Here is a 19,278-nt window from a genome sequence, read left to right as displayed (position 1 = left end):
GCCGACCCCAGGTTCCTCCCCCATGCTGGCAGGGGGCCTCAAAGGCCGTGTGCTTAACGGACTCCTGATCCACTCGGAGTGGCCAGTGAGGTCCAGCAGACCAACACGTGGAGACGGCCCAACTGAGCACCAGACTGGGGGCTGACCTTGCCTGCAGGGATGGGGCTGGAAAACCTCATAGGCGTTTGGGAAAAGGAAATGTAAAATCAATGTTTTTATTTTACATTTTTTCTCACGGCATCATTTGTCTTTGATAAAAAAAAAAAAAAGATCAGATCACATGTGAATTGTGCAGCTCGAACTCCAGGTGCCTGCTCAGGACAGACAGATGGACGGACCCATTCTGGAAGCTGGCACTCGCAGCTTCTCCAGTGGCTCATGGTGCAGCCGTCCAGCAGAAGCGAGGATGTGGCCCCTTGGCCTGGTGAGCCCCACTCCCACCCCTCCCTATCGCCTCCCTGGCTCCCGTGGGCAGAGCTGTCTTCTGCCAGCATGACCTGCTGATTTGTCACCCCACTCCGGGAGGGAAGGGCTTCTGTAAGTAAAGCAGTGTTATTAACAATTCCACTGGGGCAACAAACGAAGCTGGACTGACCCCAGGTGAGCCAGGACATGTGGTCACCCGCCCACTGGCCCTAATAGAACCTGTGAGGTCAGCATGGGGCCCCAGGTCCTGTACTCTGCCTGTCAGAAATGGTCACGACACACAGATTCAGTCAGCATGAGGACCCTTACTGCCCCCTTTGGGAAAACCATCCAAATAAATACACAAGTAGATGATGACTATAGCGTGAGTGGCTTGTCCTTGCGGTGGCATCCTGGTACAGTGCACGACCTAGACATCTGTCCCTGGCAGTCCTTCACTCATAGGAGGGGAAGTTCTCCGTGCCGTAGCTCTATCCATCAGATGAGAGAAAGGGACAGATCCTGAGGCTCGAGGAGGTGTCATGTCCAGCCGCTCCCTTCATTCACACTGTGGGCCTGACCTCAGCATTTCATTTGTGATCCTGGATTCATAGTAGGAGATTGGGGTTTTCCCCAACTTCTGTAACGTGTAAACATGGTGATAGCAAATGTTGACAAGAGAACTCAAGTTGGCAATGGGCGCCCCAGGTCAGCCTTGGCTGGAGTGGCCGGGCCAGACCTGGCACAGCATTTGGGAGAGTCCCCTGCTATCTGCGGTGGGGGCTCAGGCCCTTCTTTTCAGCCTTTCTCCTGCTCTGAGGCCCGACTCCTGTCTGTACAGAGGCCTTCCCCTCACCATGACGAGGGATGCCCAGCGCCTCAAGGTCCCACTGGCTTGTCTCTTCTGGTGGGTGGGCCCGGTGAGATCTCTCCGCTGTGCTGGACCCCAACGGGCAGTGAGATGGGTCTGTTGGGTGCCCGGGGACCTAGGCCAAGGCCAGCGCACACCAGGCCTCCTGGTGCAGGGCCCCGCTGAGGCCAGCCTGGGGGCCCACGGCTGCGGAAGGGAAGGCAAAGTCCTCGGGCTCGAATTTGAACTCCAAGTGGCTGGGGGCCAGGGGGTCGTCCGCCTGGCTGGAGGCCTGGAGGGAGAGCAGGGGATTATGGGAGTGCAGGAACAGGAATGGCCAGCTGGCCTCACTTGGGAAAGGAGCCCTCACAACCGGGTCATTTGCCTTAAGGGGCCTCTGAAGGGATAGTGTCGGGGCCTCCTTGCGATGGGCAGGATGACATGTGCGGCTCGAAGCCTGGAGTCTGCCGCAGGTCAGCTGCTGGTACCAGTGACCACCTGTGTGCCCAGCCCTGCACTCCTGGGAGAGACCATGAGGGCTGAGATGGGGTCTGACCTGGTCAGGGAGTTGGGGTTCCTTGAGGAGTAGCCGGGAGCCAGCTCTGGGCATCCCACTCTACCCCAGCTGCCTTACCTGGGAGGTGACGTTGGACCCAGGACATGAAGGGGACGCCAGGCTAGGTTTGGGTTTCAAAGCAGCTGCTGGGCTCTCAGGGTCCGGGACGGAGGGTGGCGAGGCTGTGCTGTTCGCTGGGCATCCTGGAAGGTGGGGCGTTTACAGAAGCTGCCAGACCGAGCTGCCCGGGCCAGTTAATGAGAGGGCCTGGGTGTGGCATCCTCAGCTTGCCTCCGGCCCCAGCTGGGTGGGCCCACACCACTGCCCCCAGGCCAGTCGCGACCAGGGCAGAGTCGGCGTATCTGCACTTTGGGAGGACAGTGCTTGAGCCCAACATGTAACTGTCTAACGGGGGAGACTGAGACGCTTGCAGTGACTAACGGGGCGAGGCGGGGGGCTGGGCTCCCTCCCGCGACCCGCCAGGCCCCGCCCCACGCACCCGAGGAGCTCTTGGTCTTCGCAACGCTCTTGGGTTTCCGCTTCCGCGTCTGGATACTTTCCTTCTTCATAGCCAGGGGCCGCGGCACCTGGCAGGGGCGGGCAGGGGTGGGCAGGGGCCTCGGCTAGTCCCGTCCCTGCCCATCCCCAGGCCCCTCGCACGGCCACAGGCCCTCGTGTCAGCCTGCGGAGCCACTCAGGGAGCCGAGTGGGTCCTCAGAGCCCCATCTGGGGCGCAGCTGGCCCTGGCGTGGCCCCTTCCTCCAGGCAGGGGGGCAGGAGCTGGTCCAGGCCCGAACCCCCCAGAGCTGTAGGGGTGCAGACACCACACCAGGGGCCTAGCCCCCCACCCCCGGGGGGGGCAGACAGTAAAGGCAGAGGCGCAGGCAGTGGGTGGTGGCCACGTGGGAAGCACGCCCCACCCCTCCCTGCCTCCCCCGCCCCCACAGCAGCAGCCGTGCCCCCTGCGCCCCCCGCTCACCCCATGCAGCTTCATGTAGAGGCCGCAGGCGTTGCACACCGGCTCCCCATCCGCGTTGCGCCGCCACAGCGTCGTCGTGGTCGTGTGGCAGTTGGTGCAGCAGAGGCCCGCGCGGCGGGATGAGGACTGTGGACGGGGGGAGGCCCATGTGAGCGGGGGCCCTGGGCTCTACCAGCGGCACTCAGGACGGACCCGCAGCCAGTCTGGGACCATGTGGGACCGGGAAAGGAGGCTTCGGGGTGCCAAGGTCATCAGGTCGGCCCCCACAGGGGCCTGCATTCCTTGGAGCTTTGACTCCCTGCACCTCAAACTGTAGGACAGGTCACTTCACCACTCTGGGCCTCAGTTCCCCCCCAGTAAAAAAGGGTGAGAACAGACCCAGCAGTCCTGGGGTCAGGACCCCATGAAGAACACAACACAAAAAGGCGATTGCTTTCTGGTGCTCTCTCTTTTTCACGGCCAACGCGGCTTCACCCCAGGCTGCTGGGATGGAGCAGAACCCCCACCCCCAGGCCACAAGGTCCCCCCTGGAGCTCAGGCCCCAGGCTAAGCAGGCAGGGCACCCGCCTCCCAAGACAGGATCTAGAGCGCGTGCTCAGCGCAAGCTCTCTCCAGCTGGCGGCAAGCTGAAGGCAGCAGGCTGGGCCCCCACACCTCCCTCGTGATCATCCCCATCCAGAACTTTCCTGAGGCCCTGACATTCCAAAGGCCTCCCTCCTTCCCACATATCCCTGCAGCACTGACCCCCAATTCTGCAGGTCTCATTGGGCCAGAGACCTCAAACCTCTCTGCACTTGGGGGCCTGGCAAGGCCCAGACGCCACCAGCTCCAGGGACTCTAAGAGAGTGGCTCATTCAGGGCTTAGCAGTCTGGACCTAAAAAAGCTTGGGACGGGGCTCTGCCAAGCTGGCCAGCTGGGGTGGGCCTGACACAGGGGCTCTCCTGCCTGCTCAGGATTCCATGAGCAGCCAGAGCCCAGCCTGCCTCTCTGTTGGATGGGTTGGGTCACCTGCCCTCTGGGACCTCCAGGATGGGGTGCCAGCCACCTCTCCCTGCCCCAGAGGCACCTCGGACCTCAGACTGAAGCCCTTCCCTGTACCCCTCAGCACAGCCTGCTGGCAGATCCAACCTGCCCAGACCCCGGGTTTCATCTTCGGGGAGCACCACTGTCTTGTTCTCATCCCCCGTCTCGGCCCTCAGGTGTCTGAACCTGCCCAACCGTCCCGAAACTTGCACCGAGGCCCCAGTCCAGGTCCTTGGCCCCCTCACCCAGACCACAGCGGTGGGACACGGGGTCTCTGACCCATCTTCCCCACGACACCGGGGTCAGACTGGGCCACATCTGACCCGATGTTTCAGTGGCACCCGGGGGCACCAGCACAGAAGCCCATGAGAACCTTTTATCCAAATCGTCCCAACGATGTATTTCCTCTTCTTGGGGTTCTCCAGGATGGAGCTGGGGGTCAATCAAAGGTAAGGGGGCCAAACGCAGCCACAAAAGGAACGTGCCCTGGGTTAGGAGTGGCGGACAGGGGGCCAGGCTCAGCCTCCCTCTCTTCCAACAGTCTCTAGGATCCTTCCTTCTGTAGTGGCTGAGTGTGGCCGGCACCCCCAACCAGCTCCTGCCCACCCCCTTCCCCAGGCTGTGGTCAGCTGGTCGGGGGCACAGGCCTGCCCCCAGGGATGGCCAGGAGGGAGAGCAGGAGCCCGTCTCAAGCCCTCTGCCCAGCCATAACCAAGAAAAGTCAAGACATGAAAATGCCTCCTTGCCCTCCCCTCCCCTCCCCTTCCAGCTGTGGGCAGCCGCCATGGGCTCCGGAGAACTCTAGCTGTTTATCGGAAGGCTTGGCCTCCAGGTTCCAGCCAGGCTCTGGGACAAAAAGGCCAAAAGGGAAGAAAGGGACGAGGCCTTGGAGACTCTAGATGAGCACTGGGCCAAACCTGTGGCCCTGACTGGGGAAACCTCCCTGGTGTCTCGCCTCCCAGGGATCCCCGGCTGTCTCCCCGGGAGCACCTGGGGCTGGGACTCACGCAGGAGCTAGTGTGGACAAAGCTGGCGCCCAGCTCAGGCCCCAGCAGGACCATAAGGGAAATGGTCGCTGCAGCCTCCGCCAGGCAGCACATGTGCCCACAGGCAGGAGGGAGTTCCGGACCCGGGGTTGACCAGGGTCCCCAGCCTGACCTTGCCTAGAAAGAAGCAGCTTTCACTGGAGATGATCTGGGTGTTCTCTCCCTGTCCTCTCCCCCTCCCTGCCCTGTCGCTCTCTCCCATCTGTCTCCAGGTGCCAGGAACTATGCACACAGCCAATCCCCCCGGCCCTCATGAGGCGGGGTCCCTGCCGCCCACAGGCCATCCTCCTTCCTACAGTGGGAGAAGGCCCTGGGACCTGCCCCAGGCCCCAGGCCCCAGGCCCAAGGCTGCCCAGCTCCATGTGAACTTTGGACAAGCGGCAAGTCCAAGTTTGCCCCCATGCAGTATTTGGGACCTACTTCCTCTAAAATCCTAGTTGCGGTTTGTCTGAGATCCCCATACCCGAGGGTCCGGTATTTGAATCCGGCGGGGTCCCCCCTTCTGCTGCGTCTCCGCTCTCCCCATCCTGCTGGGACCCTCAGGCACTCTCACCAGGCTTTGCTCCCTGCCAGCCCGCCTTCCGGAGAAACCGCACCCCGTCAGCCCCTCGTCACCTTCCTACACACACGCTGGCTGGCACGGACGTGCTCACGCCGAGCCTTGAACACCAGGGCTACTTTTCAGTGGCACTCGCGAGCACACACACTCAGGCTCGCGTGTCCCTCCCACAAATGTCCCGCACGTCTCAGAAGAAGGAGAGCCACGGGGGCCCTGAGACACAGGTGTGCAGGCGGCGGGTGTGCACGCAGCAGCCCCAGCGGCTCACGACGTCGCTCTGCACCCTGGGAGTGCGAGGGAGACGGCGGAAACCCGGGTGAGGAGTGAATTATTTTTTAGTGAACATAAATTAAAATTAAGACAATGGAAAAAAATTTCAAAGTGTTTGCTTCTTTCTATTTCCTCTCCTGTCATCGGGTCGCGCGGTCCACAAGGGACACGGAGGCGGGAGGCGCTGGGTGGACAGAACCTCCTCCCTCCTTTGAGCACACGTCCCCGACACGTCCCCGCCGCCGTCCCTCCTGTCTCCGCCCGTCCTCGTTCGCTGCCCGGACAAGCAGCTGGGCCTGGCCGCTCTCAGGGCCCCTTGCTGCCAGGCCTCCTCTGGCTGAATATCGTCTTTTTTTTTTTGGCCTGTTCTTTTCAAAAGAAGTTAAACTTCAAAGCCTGCTCGCTGCACCCGAGAGCTGCCCCAAGCTCCAGGCCCTGGCCCCGCCAGATTCAACGGAAGAACTGGGGGCACTGGGCAGTGTGGAGCCAGGGGCGGGGCCTGCGGAGGGCGAGGAGCAGGGGGCTGGCTGTGCAGCTTGCAGGGGTGAGGCGAGACTGAAGCGGGGTGGTAGGGAGTAGTAAGCACCTCGGCTCGCAGAAAATGGCCCAATTTGGAGGGGGTCCTCCCACGCTCTTGGAAAAGAGCGCATGGTGGACACATTACCTGGTAACGCGTGTCCCCTGCTGTTCAAGGGCGAACCGAGCCAGGGACGAGAGCTGTGAGGCGGGCCACGCAGGAAGGAAAACCCAGGGTCCTCATCAAGGCCTGGATTCGCTGGGCGAAGGCTGCCGGGCCCCGTGCGGCACTGGCCACTTCCCGGAGCTGGCGTCAGCCGTCCCCTGGCCTTGGCTGCAGGGCTCTGGCGTGCGGGGGGAGGGGTGCCAGGGGCTCTAGAGCACTTGGCCATGCAAGCGGGCATGCAGCGGTCTGCAGAGCCACCTCAACTACCCACTCGTCCACACCGACAAAAGCCTTGGGTCAAGAGTTTCCGCCTGCACCGAGGATACATGTGGGACGCAGAGGGCAGAAGGGATATGAGCTCCTGCTGGGAGGGGGACGCTCGCTTGTTACTGACGGCCTTCTAGAACTGTTTTAGTCATTGAAAAGGAGGTTGGGACAATTGTCTCCCTGGGCATCAGTTCTGGCCACACGTGAGGGAGAGTGAGGCACTGGTGGGGGCAAGTCTGGGGCCACTGGCCAGTCCCCCATGGAAGGGAGCCCTGTGGGCCAGGCTCTGGTCCCAGGACTCTCTGAGAACCTCCGAGTTTCCGCGTGAGCCTGGCCCCGCTGGGACCGGCCGCGGGAAGCGGCAGGGCAGCCCTCCCTGACTGCCAGGCAGGAACCCAGAAACAAGCCAGAGGAAACCCATTCGGGCAGCTCGAGGACAGACAGGAGTAGGACAGCTCCGTGAACAACCCCATGGCCCCCAGTCCCACTTGGCAAACACTTCCCAGGTATGTTCTGCACTTAGATCTGCCTGGACAGGGACACAGGGCCACCGGGCTGTCTACCCTCCGAGGCCTGCGGTCTTGGGGAGATCGGCAGCATGAAGGAGCTCTCCCAGGAAGTATCTTAAAGCTACATTCTCCGTGTCCCCAGACTAGCAGGCAGAGACCTCACCAGGCCAGAGGCCATGTCCTCAGCCAGTCCCCTGAGCGGGCCGAGGCCCAAGTGCCCTGCCTCATTTGATCTTTACTACACAGCACGGGGACAGTGTGTGTGTGTGGAAGGGGCTGGGCCAGGAGACCCAGGACAGGGCCAGCAGGCTCCTGGGGAGCGGATTGTGCATGGGAGCAGGAGGCAGGCAGTCTTGGCTGGAGCCCGGGGCTCTCTGAGGGTCTCTGAGCCCCAGGGGTCATCACCCAGCAGTTACAAAGGTAACTACCTCAACGCTATCTCACCCCCAGGCCAGGACCTTCAGCAGGGAGGAGAGCCCTGTGAGAGGTGGGGGGCAAAGGCAGGGAGGCCCCACACCTTTTCCTATTTACCAGTGTGTCCCCCTGGGAGAGAGTGGATGGAGCAGGGAGGGGCTGGGCTGGGGCTGCAGTCCCCCAGGACACTTATGCTTTCAGCCTCAGTTTCCCTCTCAGCGAGGGCGACATCAGATGCCAAGCTGCTGTGGCCCATAGCGGGTCAGGGGGAATGACCACGGGGGCAGGGATAAAAGTGAGGGGGCGACATGCATTCTGAGTTACCCCAGAAGGCACAGTGCGGTGGAGGGTAGTTGGGGGAGCCCCAAACGCCAGGCTAGATCAGGGGAGAAAAATGGTGGTTTCCCCCAGACAGCCTGAGTCAGTCCTGCTTCCCGCCTGCCTGGTCAGGGGCCTGGAAGGGTGGGGGGCTCCCGTGGCCCAGGAGTTGCCTTTTCAGTAAAGTCGGGCTCCTGAGGACCATGCAGACCCGGGGGTCGGGGGACCAGCCCCCTCATTCCCACTGGTCCCAGGCACCAGAACCGGCCAGAACCAGCTGACTGGCCCTGAAAGGGTTCATGGGTTCATACCAGCATGAGACCAGAAGGGGAGGAACCCCCAGACACAGCCCTGCCCAGACCTCAGACCCCAGAGCGGCTCTCAACAGCTTGCAAACAAAGCAGGCCCTTGCTCTTAACAGAGTCCGTGAACATCCGAGTTTGCCTGTGGGACGGTGTGCGATATAGTAACTTTAAACCCTTACACAGCTTCCGGCGACTCTGCCCTGCTGGGGGCAAAAGTCAAGCTCCCAGTCCCCCACTCTGCACCCTGCCACACGCCGGAAGAAAACAAAAGTGAAAACAAGTTCTGCGCCTTGAACAACTATAACCCGGTCTCAGCCCCAACCACCTGGTACAGGGTAGAAAGTGCTCCCCAAGAGGCAGGGCCCCAAAACGCCCCCCTGTACAGAATTTCAGCTGCCTCCAGCCAAGCAGCACCTTCCCCACCAGCCCCCAGCCCCAGTCACCTTGTGCCCCTGCCACCGTGGGAGCCCCAGGGCGGAGCCCCGCAGGCCACTTGGGACCCGGGTTGTGCCCCTCTGTCCCTGTGGGTGGAGCCGCAGGGCAGGTCCTGCCGTGGGTCCTGGGCCTCCCGGCTCCCCAGTACAGTCCCAGGGCCACCCGCCCATGCCCGCGGGAAACCAGGCTGCCCTGTTCCTGCCCTTCCCGGCCCCACACCCGGTGCGGCTTGCAGGGACTGCAGGGACTCTCGGGCCTGGCTGCGCACTCACCAGGCGCTTCTGCGGGCGAACCAGCGGCCGGTTGACGCCGTTCATCTTGTGGTAGAGGCCACAGGCATTGCACAAGTAGTGACCAGTGCCATCACGACGCCACAGCGGTGTGGACAGGGCCCCGCAGTTGACGCACTCGCGACCCTCGCCGGGGAGCTCTTCCAAGAAGTCCGACACTGCGGGGACGGGCAGCTCGTGGGCCGGGGCTCTGGCCTCCCCTGAGCCCGCGGGTCCGCAGCTGCGTTTCCTTGTCTGGTGTGCACCCCGAGTTTATTGTATTTCAAAATTGATTGTATCCGATTTTAACTCTTAACTTTACATACAATAAAATTTGTGCCAGATTAAAAAGAACTGCTGGGTTTGCCTTCAGAAGGGCAGGGCAGGGGTGGGGGGTGGGGGGAGAAGGTTAATAAATCAAACCTCAGGGTGCACAGCAGGGGAGCCCCCCCCTGGAACTGGGGTGTAATTTCCATCCCCAAAGGAGGCAGGAACGGCCTTGTTCTCAGCAACATTCACAAGGGGCCGTGGTGGTGACGCTGAGGGCACGGGGACATCCCACTGGGGCTGGGGGCCCTTCACTGTCAGCTTCATGGTGGGGGCAACCCTGTCACCACCAGGGACCCACGCGGGGGAAGGGGGACGGCAGGGGCACTGGGCCAGGCACTCTGTGGGGATGGGGTGGGGATCAGTCATTGTGGGGACACCCTGGGCTCCGGGGGAGGGGACCTGCTTCCTGGGTGGAGAAGCCAGTGAGGGCCAAAGGCCCACAAAGGAGAGTGGGCCAGTGAGGCCTCCTCCAGCCTCGAAGCAGGACCTGGTCCCTTGGGCAGCAAATGCGGGTCAGCAGGGCCCTCCGTGTTCGGCTGCAGGGGTGAGACTGGGTGGCTGCAGGGGTGAGACTGGGTTCACAGAGTCGGAGACTCACAAACCAGGTGGGGCAAATCTCCGCTTTCCAGGCACCTTTCCAGGCACGGAATCCGATTATCCAAATTTATACCCCAGGGGAGCAATTGAAACCGGGTCTCAAATTAGAATATGTAAACATTCTAGACCAGAGATGGACGTGGCAGCTTACTTACATAAACTGGGATTTTGAGTTTTATAAAAATCACTTCCAAAACTTTTCCTAAGAGCATCTAGGAGGTAGGCTTTAAATTGGCACGATCCGGAATGGGGAGCTCAGGTGAATGAAAGGTAGAAACACTTCGTTAGGAAGGTGTCAGAGTTCAGGACCCGTGTTTTTCGGCTCAAGGAGCGCTAGAGTGTGGCGGAGATCACCGTCTGCCTGGGTGTACATGTCCCCGCAGTTCTGGGCCCCACAGGGAAGCATTCATTGGGTGCGCGCTTGCACCCCTGGGGGACCAGTACCCCAGTCTCACACTCACCGAAGGAGGCTCTGCGGCTGGGGAGGCCAGCGGGGCGGCTCTGGAGGCCGTGCAGGACGCTGCCTTCGAAGGGTCCCGGGGTCCAGGACCGGGCCACCTCTGTGCTCACGTAGGCCGGGTAGGCAGTCGGGTAAGAGGCGCTCACTGGCCGCCCGAGCGGGGTGGGGTACTGATCACGCGCCAGCAGTGGGCCCTGGTAGGCGCCACCGTCCCGGGTCGCTGCGCTGCCACCGCCGCCGGGCCCCGGGGGGCTGTGCGGGAAGGGGAAGGCGGTGGCTCCGGGCGGCTGAGCGGCCGGTGGGTGCGGGCTGCCGGGGCCGAAGGCTGATGAGTCTGCGGCCGCCGCCTGCGCCCATCCGGGGTGCGCGGCCAGCCCCGGGGCCTGCGGGCCCGGCTCACACGCCGGCAGGTAGGGCAGCATGGAGGGGACACGCGCGGGCGGCACGAACACCGGGGAGCCGGCACCTGGCGCGTGCAGAAAGGCGCCGGAGTCGGCGTAGGCGGCCTGGCCGGGGCTCGGGGCCAGCGCCAGGCTCTGGTACATCTTCCCCGCCGTGGCCTTGACCTGCAGGGAAGAGGGACGGGCGTCGAGTTCGCGGCCGCTGTGCACCCCGGCCGGCGTCCGAGCTCGTGCCGCGCTGCCCCCTCCCCAGCCCGCCGTGGGGTCAGAACGGCGGAGCGCCGGTGGCCCCGAGCGGTCGGCTGGACAGCCCTGGCGCAGCCGCCCCGCTGAGCTCACCTCCTCCACGGCCGGGCCTCGGAGCTTCCCGGGGTGGGCGCGGCGGGTGCCCAGAGGGAGCGGCCGCGCGTCCGCGGGGCCTGGGCGCGGGGGCCCCGCCGCGCTGGGAGCGGGCGCCGGGCGGGACCGGGGTTCTCCCGCGGAGGGCGCGGCGGTCTCTGCGGGCCGGCGACGAGCGGGCTGGAGACTGGGAACCCCGGGCCGCGCGGCTCCTTAGGGAATCCCGGGCGCCCCGCCGCGCCTCCGCGCCGCCCCGCCCGCCCCGGCGCCCCTCCCCTCCCCTCCCCTCCCTCCACTCCCCTCCCGCGGGGTCAGCGCTGGGGCTGCGGCCGCGGCGCCACGTGACCCGAGCAGGCCCGGCTCGCGGGGCTCAGCGGGAAAGGGGTCGGGACTGGGGCGCGGGGCGCCAGGCACCCGGCAGCCGGCCCCGGCTCCAGCGGGAGGGAGGAGCCGGCCTGTGCTCCGTCGGGCCCCGGGCTAGCTGGGACGCGGAAACGTCCCTAAATTTGTTCGGGGGACTCGCGGATGCGCACGCCTCCCTCCTCGCCCGCGGCTCCCACCGAGGCGGGCCCCGTGTCGTGTTGGGTTCCTGCGGACGAGCCCGAGAGCCGATCCGCCGCGCTGCGGCACATGCGGTGGTGGCGCTCCGTCGTTGTGCCGCTGGATCCGGGGCCCAGCGCCAGGATCCGGCTCCCACGGGGACGCTCAGCTCGGTGTCCTTGGGCTCCACCCGGGTTCACGAGGGCCACCCCGTGCGCGAAGTGCTGCGGGAGTCCCACGGTTCCAACGTTTCTGACCAAGCAGGGCAACTTCGGGCGCGATCCCAGCGTGGGGGTGGGGGTCGGGGGTCGGGGGCTTGGGGTCGGGGGCTCCGGGTTGGCAGGCGCGACCTGGATTCTTGGCTGCAGTCCCTTTGCCCCAGGCCCCAGCCGCGCTTCTCGCCTCTGCCCCTTGGTGGGACCTTTCGCTGGGCCCTGGCGGTGGCGCGCAGTGGGGCCGCAGGAAGACATCCTCCAGGAGCCAGAAATGTGGGATGGGTGGGGGGGGCCTCAAGGTCATGGAGGTGCCCCCTGGCATTCCCTGGGTGGACCCCGTGGTGGTAGCCCTGGGGCAGAGGGGGCCTCTCTGGGGCCTCCACAGTCCCCCAGCCCTCTGAGGGGACCGCTACAGCGGATGTGGGGTGGCGCTGGCTGGGCAGGGCTTGGCTGGGGTGCTGGGGCTGCCAATGTTCTAAGGGACGGGTCCTTAGCCCCTCCCTGGTGGGTGAGACCCCAGGGGCTGTGGGCCTGGGGAGGGTGCAGGGGTCCCTGCGCGCCCCTCTTCTGCACTCTCCCAGCTGATAGCAGCCAGGAGTTAGGGGTGCATGTGGAGGCATCCAGGGCGAAGGTGGCTGGGCTGCCCCAGGAAGGACTGTTTTGGAAGCCTGGCTGGAAAGGCCCCCCGCACACACCCGGGTTGGAGACCCCACAGAAGTTTCCAGGGCAGGCCCTGGACTCTCCACAAGCCTTGCTGGGGTGCCAGGGGGAAGGGGAGCAGGTAGCCTTCGATACAGCCCCTCCCCCATGCTCTCCTGCCTGCCCGCAGGACCCCCATCCACCTGCCGGGAGGGACTCCTGTGACGCCTGCTCTCCCCACGAAACCTTCTGGGGTCTGAACGGAGGGGCCCCTCCTAACCCCACCCCTCTCCCCCTCCAGACTTCGCCAGTGGATCTTTCTTTCTTTCAAAGTGGGCCCCCCAAGAAGTGTCCCCGTACTACTCCGGGTCCTAGAGACTGTGTACCAGGGGAACTTTGCAGCACTAGAGGACCCCGAAGTGGGCTGAACCCCTACTCCTCCTGCCCTCAGAGCGCTTACTGAGATAGTGGACCTGAAACAGAAGCTGCCCTCCAGCGCCACTGGGGGTGAAGAGAGAGGCGAGGAGGGAGACCTCACCCCACCCCCTGGATGGGGGGCATGGGGGCGGGGCTTGTATAAATAGACTGCAGTCAGGTCTGGTCTGAGTCCGGCATCAGCGGGGGAATCAGCTTTGTCCTCTGAGGTCTCCTCTTAATCCTCCCGTTAGTCTTGGGATGTAGATGACGTTATTATCATTCCCAAGTCCCAGAGAGGTTAGCTCACGTGCCCAAGGTCACCCAGCTAATAATTAAACCAGGTAATTAAAACAAACGAAGCTTGCAAAATTTTGCACAGGAGGTGATCTCTGGTGGTTTTTTCTGTATTCCCAAATCTCCCAAATGGACGTGCATTAGTTTTACAATTAAAAGGCTGAGACTCTTCTCCCAGCAGAATATGTGGGGGGGAGGGCAGGAGCGGCCTCTGAACCCTGGTCTCCAAGGAGGACGTTTGCTCCTTGAGGCCTCGGCGCTGGCTGGACACCACACAGGGCAGTAAGCGTCTGGGGCGGAGCGGTGGGGTGTGTGGGACCACAGCCCCTCCCCCCCTCAGCTGGCATGTGTGCTCACCTCCCAGAGCCGTGGAAGCAGGGGCTGCGCCCCCCACCCCACAAGGCTGCAAACCTTGCTAACCATCACCGCCCTGTGGGGGACACGGCGGGGGGCACTGGTTGTCTGTGGCAGCATCGGGACGTCTTCACAGATCTCTTCCACTTGAACCAAAAAGAAAGGCATCTCAGCCCAAACTGCCAAGCCCAGGTCCTTCTCCACCCCACCCCTGCCTTGCCCAGCCTCCCCCCACCCCCACAAATGATGTTCTGATACTAAGGGACCCCATCACCCTTCTGTGTAGCTGTCCCTCCTCTGGAGGGAGCCAGGTGCCCCAGTCTGCCAGGACCTCAGTCCCCCTGCTCGTCTGTCCAGCTATGAGCCTGCCTCTCCCCGAAGCCTTTGCCCGTGCGCAGCTCCCCAATGTGGAAGGCCCTTCCTCTGCCCTCTTCTTTACTTGCGGAACTCCTGCACATCCCTCAAGACTCAGCTTGCAAATCCCTTTCTGTCTGCAACTTTCCCCGATAAATTGTCCTTTCCCTTCCCTTGTGCCTCATCACGTTTTGTGGTTGGGGGGCTGTGTTCCTGCTTTCCCTTCTCTGCAGACAATGGGCCTCAGAGAAGGCTTTGGGACCAGGAGGTCAGAGTGTGAACAGGAAGCAGTTAGATCTTCAGGGCTCTGCTTTACCATCTCAAGTCTGTGTGACCTTGGGTGAATTACTTTCCTCTCTGTGCTCTGCTGCTCCGTAATGTGGGGTGACAGGTTTTGGAAGGGATAGCGGGGTGAGGTACAGCAGCCATCTGCCCCAGGAGGGTCCTCTGTGGGCAGTAGGCAAACGCAGAGGGAAACCCGGTGAGCGGAGCAGAGCGCTGGGGCCCGGGGTCGCAGCTGCGGCCAGCTCGTGCTCCGGGGACCCTGAGAGCTGGGCCGGGGAGGCACAAGAAGGAATGTCAGCGGCAGAGGTCAGCTGTGACTGTCCCCTCCTGGCCGCTAGTCTTCCCTCTCTGGGGATGGCTGGGGTGGCTAGGGGTAGGGGGGATCCATCTCTGATATGGGGATCCCACACTTGTGCAATAAGAGGTTTGGCCACCAAGCCCCTGGTGACCAGGCAGAATGGAGTTCCTTTTCCAGGGCTGTGAGGAACTGTGTTCAGGGGCCTTGGGGGTGGTGGGTAGATTGCCAGAGCTAAGATGTTGGGAGGATCCCCGGCCTCCCAGGCTCCGGGTTTCACTGGCCCAGCAGCTGCTTTCTCCCAACCCTGGAGCTCAGGAATTACTAAGTCAAACACAAACACATATATCCACTGAAGAGAAAACAGTTTCCATTGTTGGCGGGGCAGGGGGGTAGAAGGGAGGGTTAGAGCCTCTGAACCTGCTCCCCAGAGGGACCCAGGCCTTGCCTCACCCCAAGACCAAGGGGTACCAGCCCCTATCCAGGGATGACCCCAGGCGGGGTTCTCACTGTGCACAGACTGACTCGTGGCCCAGACAGCTCTCTGTCTGGCGCAGGGGAGGGATGCAGTGCCTGGGAAGCAGGCCTGGGGGTGTCCTGTGTGCATCACCCACAGGAGTGGGGCAGATCCTAACCTTGCCTGAACCCCAACCTCCAGGGCCTTGCCCCTCCTGCAAGTGTTGTGTGGGGGGCTCGGGGTTGGGAGGGGCTGGGAGCTCAGAAGTCCTCCCCAGTCACTCAGGGAGGCCCCATGGCCCCCTCTCCCCACGGTGGTGAACAGCCAGTTCAAAACCCTTTCAAGGAACTCTACCTCTGAAACTAATAATACACTATATATAAACTAATATATATATAATATATATATAATATAAACTAATAATATACTATATGTTAATTAACTGAATTTAAATTTAAAAATAAATGCACATGTTTACTAGGAAAGAAAAACAACAAAATCCCGAAAGCCCGTTGCTTGTCCTCCAGTGGCCCCTTTTTGCCCAGGCTCCACCCTTGCACGGCTGGGACCTGGCCTGTCCCTGGAGCCCATGGCTGCCGCTTGGGGGAATGACGTGGAACCACGTGGAAGGTTCCGGGCTTTCCCCAACATGGACAACTCTGAAGCACACAACTCACCCCTGGGGACGGGGGTCAGGGAGGATGGGGGCCTCTGGGGCCAGGGCTGGGAGGGGTGGGGGTGGCTTGGGGCGGATTCCACGAGGACAGGTAAGGGGACAGCCCTGTCCTCTCCTGCACATGCTGGAGCTCCAGAGCCCAGGGGGCCTCTTGCCTGCCCCCGCCGTGGCCTGTGCCCTCTGTGCCCCGAGCTGGGGCTGGCCTTGCCACTACTGTCCTCAGGACCCGGTGGGCCTGGGCCTCGAACGTCCTGTATTTTAACTCCCCCAAAGCTCACGGCCACCTGATGAGCCACGAGTTCGCACTAGCATTTCACAGATGGGAGAACCAAGGCCTCCATGGAAGGGCTTGCCCAAGGACCAGGGCTGCGCAGAGGTGGAGGCGGGATCGGAGCTCACCAGGCCCACTTTGGGGGTCCTCTGCTTCCAGGACCTGCTTCCAGGATCTCTCCGCCCTCCGAGGGGCGTCATCGTCCCTCCTGCCCACCAGGCCGGGGGCCCCATAGACAGACTGCACTGCGGATGACCCAGGGGGCCTCGAGTCGGCTGCCGGGAAAAGGGGAGCGGGAGAGGAAAACAGTTCACAGGCCACCGTGTCATTTATGTAACCTAATCTAGCTTCAAAGCCCCTTCCTGACGCCCTTAGCATTAAGCCGGGTCACCAGACAGCCCGCTCAGAGAGGGGTCCTCTGGGGAGAGGCTTGAGGCAAGTTTGTTTTTGGGGAGATGTAATCACCCTCCGAGGGGCTTATCTCCCCGTTCGAGGGGAGCGGGCGGTGTGACTGTGGCTTTGGCAAATGTCCTGTCACGTGAGATATTTATGACTGGCTTCCAGGCCGCGGAGCTACCCGGAGGAGCATGTCCACGAGCCAGGGCGGGAGCCACGGGGCGGGAGCACAGGGGGCCGGGCAGGGCCCAAGGGCACACAGGAGCTGGCTATTGGGCTGGGGTCTCTGGGTCCTCTGGGCCCGAGCCCAAGGAGCATGGGCAGGGGGACGGCTGGCTGGCTTGGCAGCCCCTCACATCTCATCAGTGTCAATGACCTCAGCATCTGACATCACGCATGACGCCTGGAAACCAGGCTGGGCTGCGGGTAATAACATAGCCCAACTTCCAGGCCGACCTTGGGGACGGATCAGCCGCCAGCCTGACTTTGAACAAGATCGCGTGGTTCCTGGGATCTTTGGGGCTCTCTGTCCCTGACTCTGCCAGAGGAGATGAAAACGAAGCCGTATGTTACCCCGTAGGATTAGAGCTCGGGACTTGACGGTGACGCCCCATGGCTCCCGGCCAGAGGGGCTTCCCCACAAGGGAGGGGGCAGCGTTCCTCGACAGTCCTTCCAAAGACCACGAGGCTGCCCCAAGCAGGTCAGGAGGTAGGATCCTCGCTCATCACCCTCACCTCCATTTTTTGGGCATGAAGTCCTGCCCCACCCCCCAAGAGCTCTTCCCTGCAACAAACACCCCCCCCCCAGGTCTCCTGCCTTAATCTGGAGTTGGAAAGGCCTGCAAGCCACCCACACACTTAGATGTACAAAGTGGCCAAGGTGGTGGGAGTCTTCAGAATTCTGTTCATAAAAACTAGTCCTGGAGCCGTCTGGTGGTCCGCGCCATGCTTCATCAGTGGCTCGAACGCTGGTGTGGGCCCACTGCCCACTGTCCTGGTCTCGGGGGCGGCCCATCCCTGCCTCCTCTCCCCGCGGGTGGGCCTGCCCGAGCTGTGCCCAGTGCTGATGAGCCAGGCCCAGGGGCACTCACGTGGGTGACTGGGACGGCCCTGGCCGGTTGCATCGACCGGAAAACGCACAGTCGATTTCTCGGGCTGTAGAGGGGCTCGGTGGGACATCAGGATACCCACATGCTGTGATCCTGCAAGCACACGAAGTCCCATGGTGACAGCGGGAGCCGCCGCACAGCCGCGCACCATCCCGACACTGCTAGCAGCAGCCCAGCTGCTCTAGCGGCACGTGCTAGAGGGAAAGTCCCTCTAAACCTCCTCTCCCGGTGCAGAACTCAGAGCAGGGCGCAGACGGCCCTCGCTAGGGCCCCGTGGGTGGGCAGTGCCCCGGTCAGGGTCTAACCATTTGGCTCTGGCAACCTCCCCACTGTCTTCTGTGCAGAGCATCACTGAGGCCCGAGGGGCAGGGCGGGGTCCTCGTGGCCATTGTAAGGGTCTGTGCCCGCTCTGTGCTCCTGGGGGGAAGGTCTGCTTGAGGCCCCTGGGGGAGGGGTCCCTGCGGAGCTCCTGGCCTGGGCGCTGGGCGGGGAGCCCTTGATAAACCCGCAAACGCAAACACTTTTGCACACGCACGCTTACATGCACAAGCACAGTGTGTCTGCACGTGTCCATTCTGATCAGGGGCACTCCCAGAGAGAAGCCAGCTCCAAGAAGTGGGATGGCTCAGAACCAGGGTCTTCCTGCTTTCCTCCCCACATCCTCTTCCCATTTCAAAATGATGTCAGTGGGGGGGTCCTGGAAAACTCCAAATGTGCTCCTTTGGCCCCCACCGAGCGGGCCGGTGGGACTTTCTTGCCATTATTTGGCACCAAAGCTCGTGAATGGGAATGACAGGTGTCCCAGGACCCTCCCTGACTGCTGCCAGTCTCATGGGTGGAGGGACCCTCTGGGAAGGGCCAGGACAGCTCCCAGGAAAAGGAAAGGGGGCCATGCTTTCTCAGAGGCAGGCTAGAGCACTCCTGGGTGTCACACTGGGGGCTGAGCTCTCCCCATATCCCGTCCCACTCTCACCTCGACCCTGCAAGAGCGGGATATGGGTGAGATACCAGAACTTTCCTCCAGGGAGGGGACTGTGCGTATCACAGCAGCCCAGGGGTGTTGAGGGGGAGGCCTCCATGGCCAGGAAGTAGGCACAACCCTATGGCCCTCCCAAGGGGACACCCAACTCTTCCTGCCTTTGCTCTGGGAGGTGACCCACTTGGGGGCTGGGAGGGGCTGCCCCCAGACCTTCGCCCTGGTCCCCTCCTGGTCCCCATGGAGTAAAGGGTCCGGCCCATGCCCACCCCTCCTAGTCCTGCCTCCTTGTCCACGCAAAGGTTCAGGAACTTCTGCTTGACGGATCCAGAGCTGGCAGGTGGAGAGGAAGCAACAGGCCAGCCAGGTCCAGCCCCTCCCGTCACCCCCAACCCCTGGGCCGCTGGACCCAGGAAGGAGGCCTTGTGGGGGTTGCTGGAGAGGACCCAAATGGGAAGCAGAGTGGAGGTGGTGAGAGTCAGCAGACGGAAGTGCAGGCCCCCATGTGAACTTGAGTTTGGGCTGAGCAGGAGGCGGTGTTCTGGGTTCAGACGTGTCGTGCAGCGTCCAGGACACCCTTATATGGAGAATGTACTGGTGGGTTCGCTGAAGCTCATACTGGCCAGGAGGGCTCACGTTTATCTGGCAACCCTGAGAAAAGCGTGGCCCCCACACAGCCGGCTGAGGGGCTCAGGCAGGGGTGGCCCCTCCAAGAATGGCGGCTAGGGTCCCTCGGACCACCTGCTCCTCAGCCTGCAGGGTGGAAGTGTGGGGTCCCTCCCCGCTGGTCAGGCCTTGAGAGGTGGGGATGCGGGTGCCACGTCGGAGTCAGGCCTGAGCCCCATAATGTAACCCTCACAAGGCCAGAGCAGCTCAGGCTCTGAGGGGGGCCAGCACTTCCCCGACGCCCCTCAGAGGTGAGTCTGTGGCTGACTTCAGACGGTGCCTGGGTGGGCACGTGAGAGATCCCTTCGCCCAGAGCTCA

The 19,278-nt window shown here is 62.7% G+C and overlaps 1 protein-coding gene across 1 annotated transcript; it reads right to left on the bottom strand.

Moving 5' to 3' along the window:
- Positions 1 to 1,283: 1,283 nt before the first annotated feature.
- GATA5 (GATA binding protein 5) lies at positions 1,284 to 11,145 on the bottom strand. The gene is made up of 7 exons (XM_032878846.1): positions 11,016 to 11,145; positions 10,277 to 10,841; positions 8,892 to 9,067; positions 2,791 to 2,916; positions 2,311 to 2,398; positions 1,890 to 2,014; positions 1,284 to 1,547 (listed from the first exon to the last, which is right to left on the bottom strand). The coding sequence occupies exons 2-7, from the start codon at positions 10,818 to 10,820 to the stop codon at positions 1,392 to 1,394; spliced, it is 1,215 nt and encodes a 404-aa protein (XP_032734737.1). The 5' UTR covers positions 10,821 to 10,841; positions 11,016 to 11,145; the 3' UTR covers positions 1,284 to 1,391.
- Between the last annotated feature and the right edge of the window lie 8,133 nt (positions 11,146 to 19,278).

The sequence above is a fragment of the Lontra canadensis genome, unplaced genomic scaffold, assembly GCF_010015895.1.
Source record: "Lontra canadensis isolate GAN:19392208 unplaced genomic scaffold, GSC_riverotter_1.0 scaffold65, whole genome shotgun sequence".
Classification (NCBI taxonomy): domain Eukaryota; kingdom Metazoa; phylum Chordata; class Mammalia; order Carnivora; family Mustelidae; genus Lontra; species Lontra canadensis.
The sequence above is the reverse complement of the archived record's forward strand: the minus strand, read 5'-3'. Positions and strand labels throughout refer to the sequence as shown.